This window comes from Pteropus vampyrus, unplaced genomic scaffold (genome assembly GCF_000151845.1).
Source record: "Pteropus vampyrus isolate Shadow unplaced genomic scaffold, Pvam_2.0 Scaffold9, whole genome shotgun sequence".
In the NCBI taxonomy this organism is placed as follows: Eukaryota; Metazoa; Chordata; class Mammalia; order Chiroptera; family Pteropodidae; genus Pteropus; species Pteropus vampyrus.
In genome coordinates, this window is record NW_011888790.1 from 2,384,067 (window position 1) to 2,399,557 (window position 15,491).

Genomic DNA, 15,491 nt, shown 5'->3' on the forward strand with positions numbered 1-15,491 from the left:
CAACTTCCATCTTTATTCTTCAGTAGACATAAGAATCATTCAGAGAGTAGATAGGCTGTAGCAACGCTCCCCCCTTCCCCCCTTCCCCCCCCCGCTCCCGTGAAGTTTTCCTATGTGTCCTTTATCTTGAACTCATCTAAAAGCAGGTAAATACGCCTTTGCTGAATAGCGGGGAAGACTGAATTTAAAAGGCTACTGCCTCCTCTGAACCATCTCCTAGTATCTTGGATAAAGTTCTTAGTGTGCTTAAGAGTTGACAGAAGAGGGACTGACTGCTTCTTTGTTTTTCTGGTGAAATGAACTCCGTATGAAAAGACTAGATTTTTATTTTAGTCCTAGAAGAATCGAGGGAACCACCCATAGCTGTCTGCTCCTGTTACGATGTGATGATTCATCAACTGCTAGTGATCCTATAAATCGGCATAAAATTGATGCACCCTTACAGCATCTCATACATAGATGGAAAGTGGAGGTCTCAGAGCTCAGTGGAGTCAATCTTTGAGGTTGGTTCCAAAGGGCTCCAACCTGAAACAGACTCTCTTGCACCCAGCTCACAACCAGCTCAGCACAGTAGGTGCTCGAATATATGTTTTTAACTGAGTAAATAAATCAATCGATAAATAATCATCTGGACTTTTGCTGTACCTATTCTTTCTTTGGTTTAAACTTAAAGTGAGCATGAGCTTATTTTCGATCTGAAACAGTAATACATTAATTTTATTAATTTTCCTTTTGTGTGACTACATTCATCAAATCTCCTAAAAGCAGAGGTTGATAGGAAAGAAGGTGATATGAGAGAGGATGTCAAGGTCCTTGTACTTGATGGGAGAGGGGGACAGGGAAGGCCTCTAACTGGGGCAAAGGGAACATCAGGGTGAAGGGATACACTTCCAGTTTCTTCCGAAGTCACAAGGTTTTCCACAGCTAACACTAGGTGAGGAGATTTGGATGTGCCCCTCTAGCATCTCCGTTTGGGTTTTAAGCTAGAGCACAGGCTGTGGACCCTGATTTCTTCTTTGCCACTAATGATTAGTATCTTCTGGCAGCTTTCCAGGAAATAGGCTCAGAGTCAGAGGTGTTTAAGGGCCTGCTTTTAGGAACAACAAATTTTGGGAGGGAGGGAAAGAGGAAGGCAGAATTTGTTGTTTGAAGAAGCTGAGCTGGAATATTGACATCAAGGCCTCGGCCAGTGCTATGGGGAAACACTGGAGTTGGAGTGGCCCTTCGAAAATATCCCAAAGTGAGGCCAGGTGCTCAGATTTTTGTACCCCTGTGTCTAGCCAGCCCTAAGTGGGGCTGTAACTTGGCTAAGGCAGCTCCCTTCTTCCAAGCACAGATCCCAAGTTGGGGCTTAGCTGTGAGCCACCAGCAGCCATTTCCGGATTGGGGAAGGACCTGGGCCACACCACTTACAGCCACCACAGTTATGGAGGAAGATTTGACTGGATGGCAGTCTGCAAAATGTGACCAAATGATTCTTCGTTTTCATGTACTTTCTTTCCCTCCTCTTCCCATCCTTTCCTCTTAGTTCAGTAGAAGCTGACTTTCCACTTAAAATGTGATTTGGAGCAAATTGCTTAACTTATCTAAGTTTCAGTTTATCCATCTGCAAAATGCTAATAAAAGAATAATAGCTTCTATCCCTTTTGGTTAGGTGACATAAATTATACATAGTGCTTGGCAAAGAGTACGCACTCATCAAATGGTATAACTGGTCAAGAAGTGGTAGGAATAGCAGTTGTGGAGGCTAAGAGATGTGATGGCCAATCAATCTTTTTACTTCTCACTCTTTTACCTACTGTCTTAATTTGTTCAGGATGCTATAACCAAAATACTATAAAGTGGGTGGCTTATAAACAACACACATTTATTTCTCACAGTTCTGAAGGCTGGGAAGACCAAGATCATGGTGCTGACCTATCCTTTGTCTCTAAGGGCCCACTGTCTGGTTCATAGACAGCCATCTTTTCTCTGTGTCCTCACATGGCTGAAGGGGCGAGGGATCTTTTTAGGGCCTTTTTATAAGGCACTAATCCCATTCATGCGGGCTCTACCCTCATAACTTAATTACTTCCCAAAGGCCTACCTTCTAATACCATCACTTCGGGGTTTAGGATTTCAACATAAGGATTTTGGAGAGACACAAACATTCAGTCTATAGCACTTTATCTTCATCATCAATTTATTGTGTTTGAAAAGTAGACCCACAAACCAACCTCTATTTTAAGAAAAGTCACTTCTGTGTATGTTAACTGAAAAAAATTTTAAATCATGTTCATTTTAGTTCACAAATATTTATGGAACATATGTTGTGTGCAGAGCATTGTATTAGACCACAGGGGAAGACGATGATCAATCTTGTCCTTGAAGGTTCAACCTGGTGATCAGAGAAATAACACAAACACAGAAAATATATAGTGCAACAGTAACTATGTCCAATGCATGGTTGGTCTGAGAAGGCTTTTCTTCTAATTAGGTAGTTCCAAGCCAAGTCTTTGAGGAGCTGGGTCATGGTAGAGGATAGAAAGAAGGGGAGAAAATGTGCTGGTAGAGGCAATAATTTGTTGAAGGGAACAGAGTAAAGAATTGCCAAGTGTATAATGAAAGCAAGACAAATAGATTGATTGGAGAGGAAAGAACAAGGCTGGAATAAGGAAAGATAGCACTGGAGAGGAGTAAGGAATGTGGCGGGTAGAGGCTTTGGATGGCGACTTGAATACTTACAAGGCTGAGAATCTATCTGGTTTTGATAAGTGAGGCTCGGGGGACTCTGAAGCTTCTCTGGGGTATAAGTGGGAACAGAAAGGTTCTGTAGTCTCTTAGGTGATCTCACAATTTAAAAATAGGCCATTTCTTCCAGGCCAGTATCCTAGGTACTTGTCTGAATGTGCCGAACTCTAAAATCATTTAAATAACACTGCTAGATGAGTGTCCACTGGGTTATATAGATAGACTACAGAAAGAGAGCTGATCAGTAACAGGGAGAATTTCATGGAAGAGGCAGGATTTAAACTAGGAATGCAGCTAGCAACATATTTTATTTTTTTAGTTGGTAAAGAGGAGGGTGGGTATCTTTTTGGGTTTTCCAAAGGGTTCAAGGACTCAATATAACCATCTATAGACGACCCCCACCCAGGCATGTGTCAGGGTGTAGAGTTCTGGGGCTGTGGGCATTTATTTGATAATTGTGGTTTCACAAGTGCTCATCAGCGTGTTCCTCTGTTCCAGAGCAAATCGGCCTCTTCCACAGCCACTGAACTCTTGGCCTTTCTATTGAACCTGCCAGCAAAGCTGTTAATCAGTGCCAACTCTAATGGTAGAATCCCCCGTTTTCTTTGGTGATGGGCACAACTGTTCTCTGGAAACTGGAATGAGACCAATTCATTTCATTCAAGGCACTGAGCATCTGTCAGATGGTAATGATATTCAGTCTCTAGCAGTCTTGGCCAGATGTGAATTGGCTGACCTAGATTACCCTCCCGAATCTTTTTTAAAGAATCCTTCGCTTTGCTCTAAACTTGGGCTTCCCCGATTCTTGGTTCCTCTATGTCCAGCCTCGTGCTTTTAGGATGATCTAAAATCCCCAGTCTTCTGCTTTTGTCATATTAATTTCTAATTCTTTATAGGAAAGGCAGCTTCTAGGAGATATGTTATTTAATTTCACAGCCCTGATATTTGGCTAAAAAAAAAAAAGGACATTTCAAAATGTGTTAAACGGTGACCTTTTGGCTCTATTTTTGTTGGCGTGAGAAATGGAAGATATTGTTACCTTTATTTTCTTTTCTGTGTCTAGGCTCCAGACTGATGAATCACAGAAGAGTTTATCGTACATCAGTTGACATTATTAAATAATGTTTTTAACAGTATGTAATAACACAGAATGAGTGCATAAAATGATATTAAATGAAAAAAGTCAAATCAAAGTAGAGCACACAATTATAACTTTGTAGTACTACAAATTTATGAATTAAAGAAATCGATTAAAAATAAGACATACCAAATATAAATAAGACAGAGAGACATAACTTTTTATTTAATGTTTTTCTACATTATGTTTTTAAATTTTTTATTTAAGGATTATGTTCTATTCTCATAAAATAAAATTTATTAGAAAAAAATAACTTGCTATCAGACCTTTCTATCTCATACTGAGTAATCAGAAGTTCCAAGGGGGAGTCTCTAGTTACAACATGATATCTGAAAATTTTATTTCATTCATTATCTATAATTAATTCCATATACAAAGAAGCTTGATAATCTTATGCATTTGTGGTTTTAAAGAATAGTCCAAGAAATGAAGAGAGCAAGGTCATTATTCAGCAGCCTGGAGCCCAAGGTGTGAGCAACACCTTTGTCTAAGCAAAACGAAATGGTATCCACCCTGTCACTGGCGAGGACATGGAAAGAGCACAGGCAATCCGGGTTCAGGACTGAGTCTTGCCTCACACTCTCAGGCCACAGTTTTCTTCTCACTTGTACATTCAGAGCCAACTGAGATGATCTCAAGTCGGACTTTTTCTTGCTTTCAGATTCTGTGACATTGCACCTGCCTATTTTTGTACTGCACTGTATACCCACACATCTAGCGATTGAGATAGGAGAAGGATGTGACCCTACATTTTAAAAAATCCTGGCTGAGCTTTATACTGATCAGCTTTGGAATGAGGATGAGCTCAGATAATTTTCGGGAGGTACTTCCAGAGACCTGCTTGCCCTAGAGCAGGTTAGGCAAAGTCCCGAATTACCCGTTTCCCAGAAATACCTTCTGCCCAGTCTTTTCTCTGTCCTTCTCCTTTTTCCACAACCACCCCAGTGATGTTGTCGCTGTCCGGCCTCTTGTCACTGGTTAAGTGTGTGGCCTTTGGGGTTAGGAAAATCTCAATGCAAATCCTTCCTCTACTGTTTTAAGTAGCAAGTTACTTAAATTCCCTGAGGCTCAGTCTCCTTATCTGGAACTGAGCAGGCTACTCTTGCACCTCCTCCCAGGGTTGTAGGGATAAAGTGAGATAATTTGTATAAAGCACCAGCCAGGGCTTGGCTATAAACTGTAATTCCTCCCACCTAATACGAGACTGTCTCTACCACCTTCCAAGTGTCTCATCCAACCTGTCTGGGACGCTTGCACAATACATTGTTAGAGCTCCATTTGGGTGCAGCTCTAATGATGAGAACTTCCTTTATATTGAGCTAAAATCTTTCTTCCTTGACTCATTCAGCCATTATTTTGCTGCTGGAAATCTATATAGACCTAAAGAAAAGAAGAAATAACAGTTTATTTCATTTCTGCTTTGTAATCAACAGTTACTTAATCTTTTGTGAGTAGCCGAATAAAAAGATGTTTCTTTACTTTAACCGTAGTAAACAGAAAGAACTCTGAGCACAGAAAAAGGAGACCTAGGCCTTAGCCCTGGCTCTGCCATTAAAAAGCTGTTTTGCATACAACAAGTCATTTCAACCCTGTGGGCCTCATTTACCTCATCTGAAAAAGGAGCGCTCATACTATAGCAGCATGATGACAAATCAGTTTCATCTCACATTCCACCTTTGATTGATTGGCCATGACTTCCCACATGCATGCAGTGTTAAAAGGGAATCTGGGGTGTTTGCTTTCTGAACTCAATTAGTGATGTCTGCCAGGAATATGGGAGGATGTTTTGGCACCATTCGGATCACGTGTTTGCCATATGCAGAGTGGTCTAAGGCTGCTTATGGTTTTAGATCCTCTTAATTAATGGATTATATCAATGCATGTTTGCTTACTATCTTCTACAGACTCCACATTATGCATATGTAAACATAAGCTGGTCTCTGAGTAAGAGTCAAATGGTACAGTGCAGGCCGTGTAGTAGGAGCTTAGAGAAAGAAGGGCCACTGGAATTCAGAGTGGTTGAGTGAAAATGTCATGGAGGAAGTGAATCTTGGGCTGCATGGAGAATTTGAATAAAAATAAGGGAGGGGGCACCACTTTGCAGGTGAGGGGAACAGTATAAAGAAAGCCTCCATGGAAGGGAAGTGGGGGAGGGAAAGATGGGTAAAGGGAGTCAAATGTATGATGACGGATGGAAACTAGACTTTCGGTGGTGAGCACACTATAGTGCCTACAGATATTGAAATAATGAACACCTGGAATTCTTATAATGGCATTAACCAATATTACCTCAATAAAAAAAAAAAGGAAGGAAGCCCCCCAAACAGCAATAAGCACAGTCTACCCTAACTGCATTGGTAAGTGCTAATATATCAGGGAGCTAATAGGCTGCGGACAGAGCTCAACAAAAGCCAGAGGACTTTAGACCTGACCTAAAGGCCCATTGAATAACTTATTAATCCTCCCAGCAACCCCGTATTTAGGTATCGATGGTCTTATCTCAGTTTGATTGAGGAGAAAGCTGATACTTCCAGAGGTTAGTAACCTGGCTCTGTCATACCTATGTAGATGGGGGAGGGAGGTGGGGTTCCATGTTTGTGGGTCCAACAGTCATGCTCTTATTAGGTAATTAAGGGAAGGGTACCTAGCTGGGGTCCCTGGAAGCACACTGGCTTCATCAGACAGAGACAAGGAAATTGGGCAAGAGAGAAGAATATACTCAGTATGTGCAAATTTGGACATGTCGACATTGGCCTGGACTTTGAGGGGCAGATTTGGCCTGGAGCTCTGCATTCAGAGTCTTTGTCCTGTTTAAGCAGTAAGGTTAAACAGTCTTCTGAGGAGACACTCACTGTCAAGGACACAGCTGCAGGACACCCAAGGAGGAAGGCAAGCCCACATTTCAATGGTATTTTCAAGAAGTCTGGTGGTTTAGTTAACCCAAGAATGTTTTAGTAAGGTGAATTCTTCTAAGGGAATGTTATAAAAACAACAATTTATTTCCAGATGGTAGAATTTGAGGAGGAAAAGGATTTAAAGACAAGAACCTTGAAGAGTTGAAGTCTTTGTTCTTAACAAAAGATCCTCACATTTTTATTTGGGGAACGAAGATGTTTTTGAATTAAGGGATCACATAAAAGCGTCTGAGAGAAGTAAACCTTCTTGCTTTTCCATCCAATTCCTTAGCAAGCTTAATTGTTTTCACATTTGTGAATGATCTTAAATTCAAATGCATTTTATCCTCAGTGTTTTTCATCCCAGATATTCATCCCCATTAGTGTCCAAAGTAAGGAGATAATCTTGGTGAACATATTTAATGTCTCCTATAAGATGATGTTATCTCATCCGTGTTGCCATTCGTCTCCTGCCAAGTGAAACAGTCTTTCATAAGAGGGAGGAGGTCAAGGAAAATGAACATTGATCAGAGGTGCATGGTCATAGTAAGTGCATGGAGAATTTCCTTTGTGAGGGACTAGAAAGACTGAGTGGTTGGGGAGGAGGGTAGGAAGCCATAGATTGGCTTCTTCCTACGACCATGACACCCTTGGCTGAGGACCCAAACGTCTCCTACTTTTACTCCCAGACCTGATGTGTGTGGCACAGGCTAAAGCTTACTGTTTAGTAGGGGGCACCAAGCCAGCAGGGAATGCAAAGTCTATTTGTTTGTTTGACTGATTGCTTAATTAACCAGTTTCCTCCTCCATCGCTCAAAAAATCTTTTGTTTTTAGAAACATTTTTAAATACATGCAATTCTTTCTTTTTCCTCAGACTTTCCTATTTTCCTCCTAATGTCTCCTTCTAAAATATCCAAATATGTTCATTTTTTCCTAAGGGATACCAAAACAATGAAATATTACATAAATTAAAATCTCCCCTAGTCTATTTACCATCACTGTCTCTAAACCTCAACATTTGTTTATTTATACACATGGATACATACCTGTATACACACATATGTACTAAATAAAATATATATATATATGTATATATATATATTCCTCTCCATCATCTTAAAATCCATGGAAATGTTAATTTAGTCAGGTTCTTCCAGAACTTCTCTGGAACTATTTTGAAGCTCAGCCAATGCCTTCAAACTAGTTAACCCAAGGGCCCTCAGATCTCCAGGGTCATTCTGCAACCCTTGGTACCTTTGTTACTTCAGATTGGTGTCGTTGAACTTCTAAAGATACCCAACTAAGTTCCCTGGGATTTTAAGGCAAGGTGGTGGGTGTAGGATAGGCCACAGCGAGCCTACCTCTTTTAAAACACATTTCAAGTGTCCCCCCTGCCCCATGTATCACATGCTCTTCGTATGTTTTCTCCTTTAATCCTTGTAACAGCGCTGTGAGGTGGGCATTATTAGATCTTTTTACCTACAAAGAAGCTTCGGGAAGTTGTGCTGCTTTGATTAGAGGTGATATTTCACATTTACAGGCGGACTACCCCTTACTGACCTGTCCTTTACACAGAGAGCCTAGGACTCATGAAGCACCTATAAAGCAAAAACAAGTTCTAATACTGTCTCTGAATCCTGCCTGGGTTCAATGGGAAAGAAAGAGAAAGTTGCATAATCCATGGGGGCGGAAATAAAGGGTTTTGGCTTTGTTTCATTTAGGCCAGACCTACCGCATGCTGCAGTGGGGGAGGGTGTGTGTGCCCTTTCCAGTAACTTGCAGGTTCTTGGAGAAACTGGGTCTTGCCTCATTTGGTGAGAGGTATCTTGGTGTTGCAGCATCAGTAACAAAGACAGCAAGATGTCCTGTTGCCTCAGGCTGTCACAGAGAGGCCAGTTGGGTCTTCTTGTCTCTGGGGCCAGTTGGATGGAGTCTGGACTTTTCCTGAGAGTTGACAAGTACTCAGGTACTCAGCTACTGGGCACCAATAACTCCCCCTAAAATCCTTTAAAATATGTATATCTTTAAAAATCAATCATGCACTTACATATCAAACATGGTAGAGTCGTTTAAATTCGTATCCTGCATTATAATCTAGTTGTATTGTCTTGCTTTATATTTATGGTCCACAGGCTTCAACTAAATTAGGAGACAAATTGGTGAGCAAAGAAAGCAATTTTTATAGCCTTTGCAGGCTTCAGGTCCCCAAAAAGAATTGTCTTAGAGACCCCTAGCAAGAGGGAGATTAAAATAATGTCTCCAGAGTCAGGATATAAAATTCACCACCTTGTGTAGGATTTCCACCCATCTCCTTAGTGTACTACCACTGATCTTCTGCTAGACAAATTATTTAGAAAGATGATGGTCGCTCTGTTACAGTAAATAGCCTTGTGGGAAAGAACAGAAGAAATGGGTTGTAGAAACACTAAATTAAGCATATGGTGGGCCATTGGATGTTTCTCATTTGTATCCTTGGTAGCCACATAGCTGGTAAGCTGCCCTTTTATTGCATTATATTGTTATATGATTTTAGTTTTTTTATATTGTCTTTATTTTGTTAGTCTGTTTTTAGCCCTATAGGATAAACATATTCAGTTGACCTGCATGGTAGCAGTAGGCACTTTATATTTGAACATTCTATTTAAGGTTGAAGCAGAGGAAAGAATTAGGGCAGAATTGATTGTTGAAGGGCCTTTTGCAATTCCCACTCTCCTATCACAGAACATCCTTCTTCCTCAGCTACCATTAACCTTTATTTAGAACACAGTAAATCATTGGACACAAAATTTATGTTATAAACTAAAGTCTCCTGGTAAACAACTTGCCTTCTCACCAAATATCATTATTCAAAGTATAAATGCAGTGCCTTAGAACAATTTCACATTCTTACTGATGATCTCCCACTGACCCAAAGAACTCTGTGGGTCTTATTGTGTAACACATTGTGGTTACCCAGCTCAGCTTTGCAGAAACATGATTCACCAGTTTTTTGCTGAGGGTCAAATAAATAGATTAGATGATGGGTTTTATTGTTGCTGCTGCTTGCTTCCACTACCCCCCAAACCCCCCCGCCGCCCCCGTTTTGTACTTAGAAAAGATCTATCCTTCAAGGTGTCTAAGTGTTCACAGATTCAGCTTTTCACATTCTCGTGGTCCTGACATTTTAAGTTACAGTTTTATACCTTCTATAGAGCTGGGGTGGGGGAAGAAGAGGGCTAGATGTTGGACATTGAATATCTGGCACTCAGAGCTTTGTTAACTTCCTCCTAGGCTGAGATAAAGTGGGGTGGGGTGCAGAAGATGGTGTGGCAGAGCCTGGAGTGGCAGAAGGTTAGTCCTGGTCATGAAAGTTAATGACCCTCTCTCTCCGCCTCCCCTTCTGGCACCCTGAGCCAACTCCTGCACTAAATATCCCAGCCCTATGAAATGATCAAGGCATTTCCAGAAGACTCAGCCTTGATCTGAACAAATGACGTGTATGCCTATGGAAGAAGTAATTATGAACTATGTCTATTAGTCTCTTACCTAGAGCTAAAGGGAGGTAGGACCTGGCTCTAGTGTATTCTTCATCCTCAGAGGTCTATCAGGATAGTTAATACTGTTTTTCAAGTGAGAAAGCCAAAGGATGGATGAGGAGTGACATAAAAGTATGAGACCCAGGCTGGTCTTAGAAGCTGCCGGGTTTGAAACATCTGGAGAGAAAAGACAAGGCAAGAAGAAAGAGGAACATGAGGACTGTGCTTATCGATCCAAGTCCCTCCTTGACTTTCTCCTCATAAATGCAAGGATCATACAACTGGTAACGGTCCTGGGGCTTATGTGTAAGGTGGGCCCTTTGGATTTTGCAATTCTCCTGTTGCTCTTAGAAAAAAGGGAGCCTCAAATAAAATTTACAGTGTGTCTTCTCTCTCCTTAAAGGGCCCTGGGGTGTTCCATCATTTTGTCTGTTGTCAACCCAGTCCTAGACAAAGTCTAGACTAGAATTCTCGAGACCTTAGCTTCGAATCCTCTAAATAGAACTAGGACTCTAATATACTGAATCATAACAATGCCTGCAGTTCAGACCTGTGGAAGTAGGGTCTGATTGTCGGCTTACTTGTACAGGGAGAGCAAGGACTTTTGGAACTTCTATAAGATCCAATACTTGTTCAGGATTAAGAATTTCTTATTCTTATCCTGCAGCTGTGCTATTACCACTTTTGATAACGACATGTAAATATTCCAGATATACCACGTGGCCTTTCGGGTGGGCAGGCCTACTATTAGAAACATTAGTTTCAGGGGATAAAAATCAAGCTCCAAAGAGCCCTAAGCAAGGTTGAAAAGTAGATAACTTTCTCTTGGACCACCCACTTCTTTTATCGATATCCATCTGCTTTCTTGTGATGAATCTTCATCTTAGTGACCATTTAGTGAGCATTACTGTATGCCAAGCACTAGAATCTTTTCATCCCCCATGAGTTCTGTGAGTTCTATTGTTTTCCTCATTTCACTTATGAGAAAAGACAACGACATTGAGGCTTAAGGGGTGAAATAGCACCAGCAATTAGAGGGCCGGGGAAAGGCAGAATTGAGACCCACCCCAGGTGGGGGCCATGTGGAATGCATTTCCCCTCGGCTCGACTTTTCCCATTTCTGCTGTGATGGCCCTTTAGCCTTTTGAAGGTAAAAATAAGTTAGGGCTTACTCTCAGCCAAGATGTTGAGTGATTCTTAAGGCTTTTATGTAACAAACAGCTAAAACTGACTCCAAGCACTTTGCCTTTGCCTCTGCAGATGTTTATATTTTAAATAAGACTCAAAGACAAAGAAGCCATAGAGATGGGGCAACGGAGTAGGGTTGTCCTTAAGGCAAGGGCCACCAAAGATTCTTCAAATCATTACAGGCTAGTGGCTCTAAGCAGGGCATTCCACAGCACAGCTCTATACACATCACAGACAATTATTAGCGGGTTAAAAACCAGTTATTCTCATTACGTGTAAGAAGAGCACAAGGAAAGCTGCTTTGGTTCAATTAGTTTCTCCTACTGACAAAGCATCGGCTTTATGCACCAACTCCATATCTGCATCTGCAAGTTCAAAATGCCTGCTGTTTCTAGGTCAGGGTTCTGTTTTAGGTTTTATACAACACTTTGATTTATACTTTAAGAAAAATGAGATGTCGTCTAGTTCATGGAAAATTATATATGGTTTTATTTGTCAGTGTTTGGAATTGCCCAACATAAAGGTGAGCTTGTCATGTTGTTTTTTCACCAAAATGCTTTTATGAAGTTTTTGTCTTGTTTGTCTTTGACCACAATTTTAGTGCAAACATACTTTTGGATGATCAGTTTCAACCCAAAATAAGTGATTTTGCCATGGCTCACTTCCGACCCCACTTAGAGCATCAGAGCTCTACCATAAGCATGACCAGCAGCAGCAGTAAACATTTGTGGTACCTGCCAGAAGAATATATCAGACAGGGCAAACTTTCCACCAAAACCGATGTCTACAGTTTTGGAATCGTAAGTACCAAGTTGACAAAGGAGAAAAATTTATCACATTCTGACAATTTTATAAAGGCTTTAACTTTTTGATCTATTGATTTCCCATTATTCACTGTCTTATACATTAATTTTGTGTGGTCAGTCAGAAATAAAATATAAAGTCATTAATTGGAATGAACTATATTCATTGTTAAGGTTAACAGTTGCTACTAATTGTGTGTATATATTTAACATACGTCACCGACTTTCTGTATCTTCTTTACAGGTTATAATGGAAGTTCTGACAGGTTGTAAAGTGGTGTTAGATGACCCAAAGCATATTCAGCTGGTAAGAATGATCTTTCTTCCTGCACCTACTTCTTGGTCATTTTTCTGATAGAGTTCTAAATGGGATTGTATTCTTCTCTTCCTAGAGGGATCTTCTTATGGAATTGATGGAGAAGAGAGGCCTCGATTCATGTCTCTCATTTCTAGATAAGAACGTGTTTCCCTGCCCTCGGAATTTTTCCGCCAAGCTCTTCTCTTTGGCAGGCCAGTGTGTGGCAGCACGGGCAAAGTTAAGACCATCGATGGACGAAGTATGTATACAAAAATTTTTATTGGAAATCGAGCCCATAGTAACCATGGGAAATCTAAATGGAATAAATTGTGTGTCTAAGTGAATTCTTTATCAATGAGACACTCCAGAATTATCCCAAAGAGAATTCTAATCTAATAAATAGCTTTTCCGGGCGAAAAAGTCACATCATTTGGTACTCTGGCAGAGGACATTATTGGGCAGAACCAGGGCACCACAAAAAATTTAACGAAAAAACATATGAGTAATTTGGAGAGAATATTTTATTCAACCTTCATTAGGAGATCCGGCCCATTAAAAATGCAGTATGTATTTCCCTTATTGGTTTTTTTCATGTTGATCTTTATTCATCCGTCCATTGATTTAATCATCCATTCATTTGTTTACGATAAACGAATATTTATTTAGTGCCTACTTTGCATGTGCCAGACTTTGTGCTAGGTCCTGGGAATACGACAGCGATCAAGATACAGTTGTTGCCTTCAAGCCCACAGTCCATAGGAGAGTCAGATTAGTAAACGTGGAATTTCAGTAAAGAGAGATAGGCATAATGGTAGATGGGAGCACAAGCCAAGAAGGGAGCACAGAGTCAGAACACATTCTCACCTATCGAAGTCAAGGAAGCTTCTTGATGGAGGTGATGGCTGAGCTATGACTTGAATAACAGGTTGGATTTAGGTAGCCTTAAAGATGGAAGACATCCCAGGCAGAGAGAATTTACATCTGCAAAGGCTCAGAGGGGATAGATTTTATGTTGCTAAGACTAGAGGTAGTTCTGCATCATGGAAGTAGGATGGTGGTGAGGGACAAGCTGGAGTAGTTTATAATGATAGAATGTCCCAGGTGATACAGAGACATGAATTCCATTCTAAGGGTTTGGGTTTCATCCTGAGTCTACCATAGAGCTGTGGAAAGGTTCTAAACAGGAATTGATGTAATCAGAATATAAAAAGCACTGGCCTGGGAGTCAGGTGAACCATATTGCAGGCCTGCCATCACACACCAGTATTAGCTGTATGGCCTGGAATCTTGGGCCCAGAAAGGAGCTGTGTGGTATATAGTGGAGGGGACATGGAAATGGGAACCAGAGATCTGGGGTCAAGCGACCAGTCTGCTCCTTATTGGCTAGTGATATGGATTCCCTTTTCTGAGCCTCAGCTTTGTTATCTATAAAATGAGTATAATAATGTTGTTTGTGCAGATTAAATGAGGTGGTGTGTGTGAAAGCACTTTGTAAATTGTAAAGCTCCCTATATTTTTTGTATTTCTGATATTTCTGGGTTTTATAAATTACGTGTGTGTGAGAAGGTATATGTTATTTTATGGTTTAGGTCAATGGTTCTCAATTTGGGCTGCACATCCAAATAAATTGGGAAGCTTTTAAAATACAGATTCCTGGGCCCTCACCTCCATATATTTTGAATGACAGTCTTTTGGTTGGGGCTAAAGGGTCTGTATTTTAAGAACGTTCCATTGGCATTTGAGAACTATGGATGGGGTCCCTCATCCTCTGACCCCTTCCAATCTTCCACATATTAAGGTTGAGGTTAAACAAACGATGAAAGGCTGACCCAAGGTCACAAAGTAGTTGGTGGCAAATCTAGGCCTAAAGTCAGATCTCTTGATATTTAATTCTGTGCAGTTTCTTTCATACTTTGCTTAACTTAATTTACTCATAAAATGAAGGAGATTAGCTAATCTTTAATCCCTACTTATTCAAAATACTATAGTAGAACTTTATGCAAATAAGAGAATATTCCTTAATAGGCAGACAGAAAAAAGGTAAAAGAAAAGGTTATTTAAGCTGAACTCGATGTTTGTTTTCTTCTTGGTTAATTAGGTCCTAACTACTCTTGAAAGTACTCAAGCCAGCTTATATTTTGCCGAAGATCCTCCCACCTCCCTCAAGTCCTTCAGGTGTCCTTCTCCTCTATTCTTGGATAATGTACCAAGTGTTCCAGTGGAAGATGATGAAAGACATTCACTGCTTTGTGATAAGCATTTGAAAAGAGATAGAATGACTCAGAAAGTTCCCTTTGAATGCAGCCAGTCTGAAATTACATTTCTGGGATTTGACAAAAAGACAGGGAGTAAGAGAAATGAAGATGCTCGCAACATGCCCAGTTCTTCTTGTGAAGAGCGTTGGTCTCCAGAGCATGCAGTTCCCTCCCAGGACTCAAGGGCCTATGATATGAAAGTGGATGCTTCTACAGAAGTTCCAGGCCATTCTTACAGGAGCCAGCCGGTGGAGGCTAGCACTTCCTCCAAATTGTTTTGGAATGAATGTAAACAGTACAAAGAGGAATCAATTTCACCAGAAGATAAAGAAGATGGCAAGTATTAATGAGGCACCTGAGGATAGGTCCCGTCCTGGGAAGCCATTGTCATCATAAGTAATGTCAGGAGGATGATCAGTGGTGAATCTGGGTAATGCAGATCAACAGTCTGGACAATCCTATCCTTTCTAACTTGCAAAACAGACCGGCTTCGGAGTTTATTTTATTGGCTAATTGCCTCGTGATCAAACGTAGGCTAAATTAGAGCCGTTCAAGATTACTTAAGATCTTGGACAAGATCTTAATAAAATAATAAGTCAGGTTCACCTTTGGCTATGACATATTCTGCATAGAAAGGAGATTCTTGTCCAAGAATCTTAAGTAATAGGC

The 15,491-nt window shown here is 40.7% G+C and overlaps 1 protein-coding gene across 1 annotated transcript in view; it reads left to right on the forward strand.

Moving 5' to 3' along the window:
* IRAK3 (interleukin 1 receptor associated kinase 3) overlaps window positions 1–15,485 on the forward strand; it is an 80,413-nt gene extending 64,928 nt beyond the window's left edge. Inside the window, exons 9-12 of the mRNA XM_023520365.1 lie at window positions 11,994–12,266; window positions 12,514–12,576; window positions 12,662–12,826; window positions 14,666–15,485. Coding sequence (XP_023376133.1) covers window positions 11,994–12,266; window positions 12,514–12,576; window positions 12,662–12,826; window positions 14,666–15,169 — 1,005 coding nt within the window. The 3' untranslated portion in view covers window positions 15,170–15,485. The remainder of the gene's footprint in view (window positions 1–11,993; window positions 12,267–12,513; window positions 12,577–12,661; window positions 12,827–14,665) is intronic.
* Window positions 15,486–15,491: the final 6 nt, after the last annotated feature.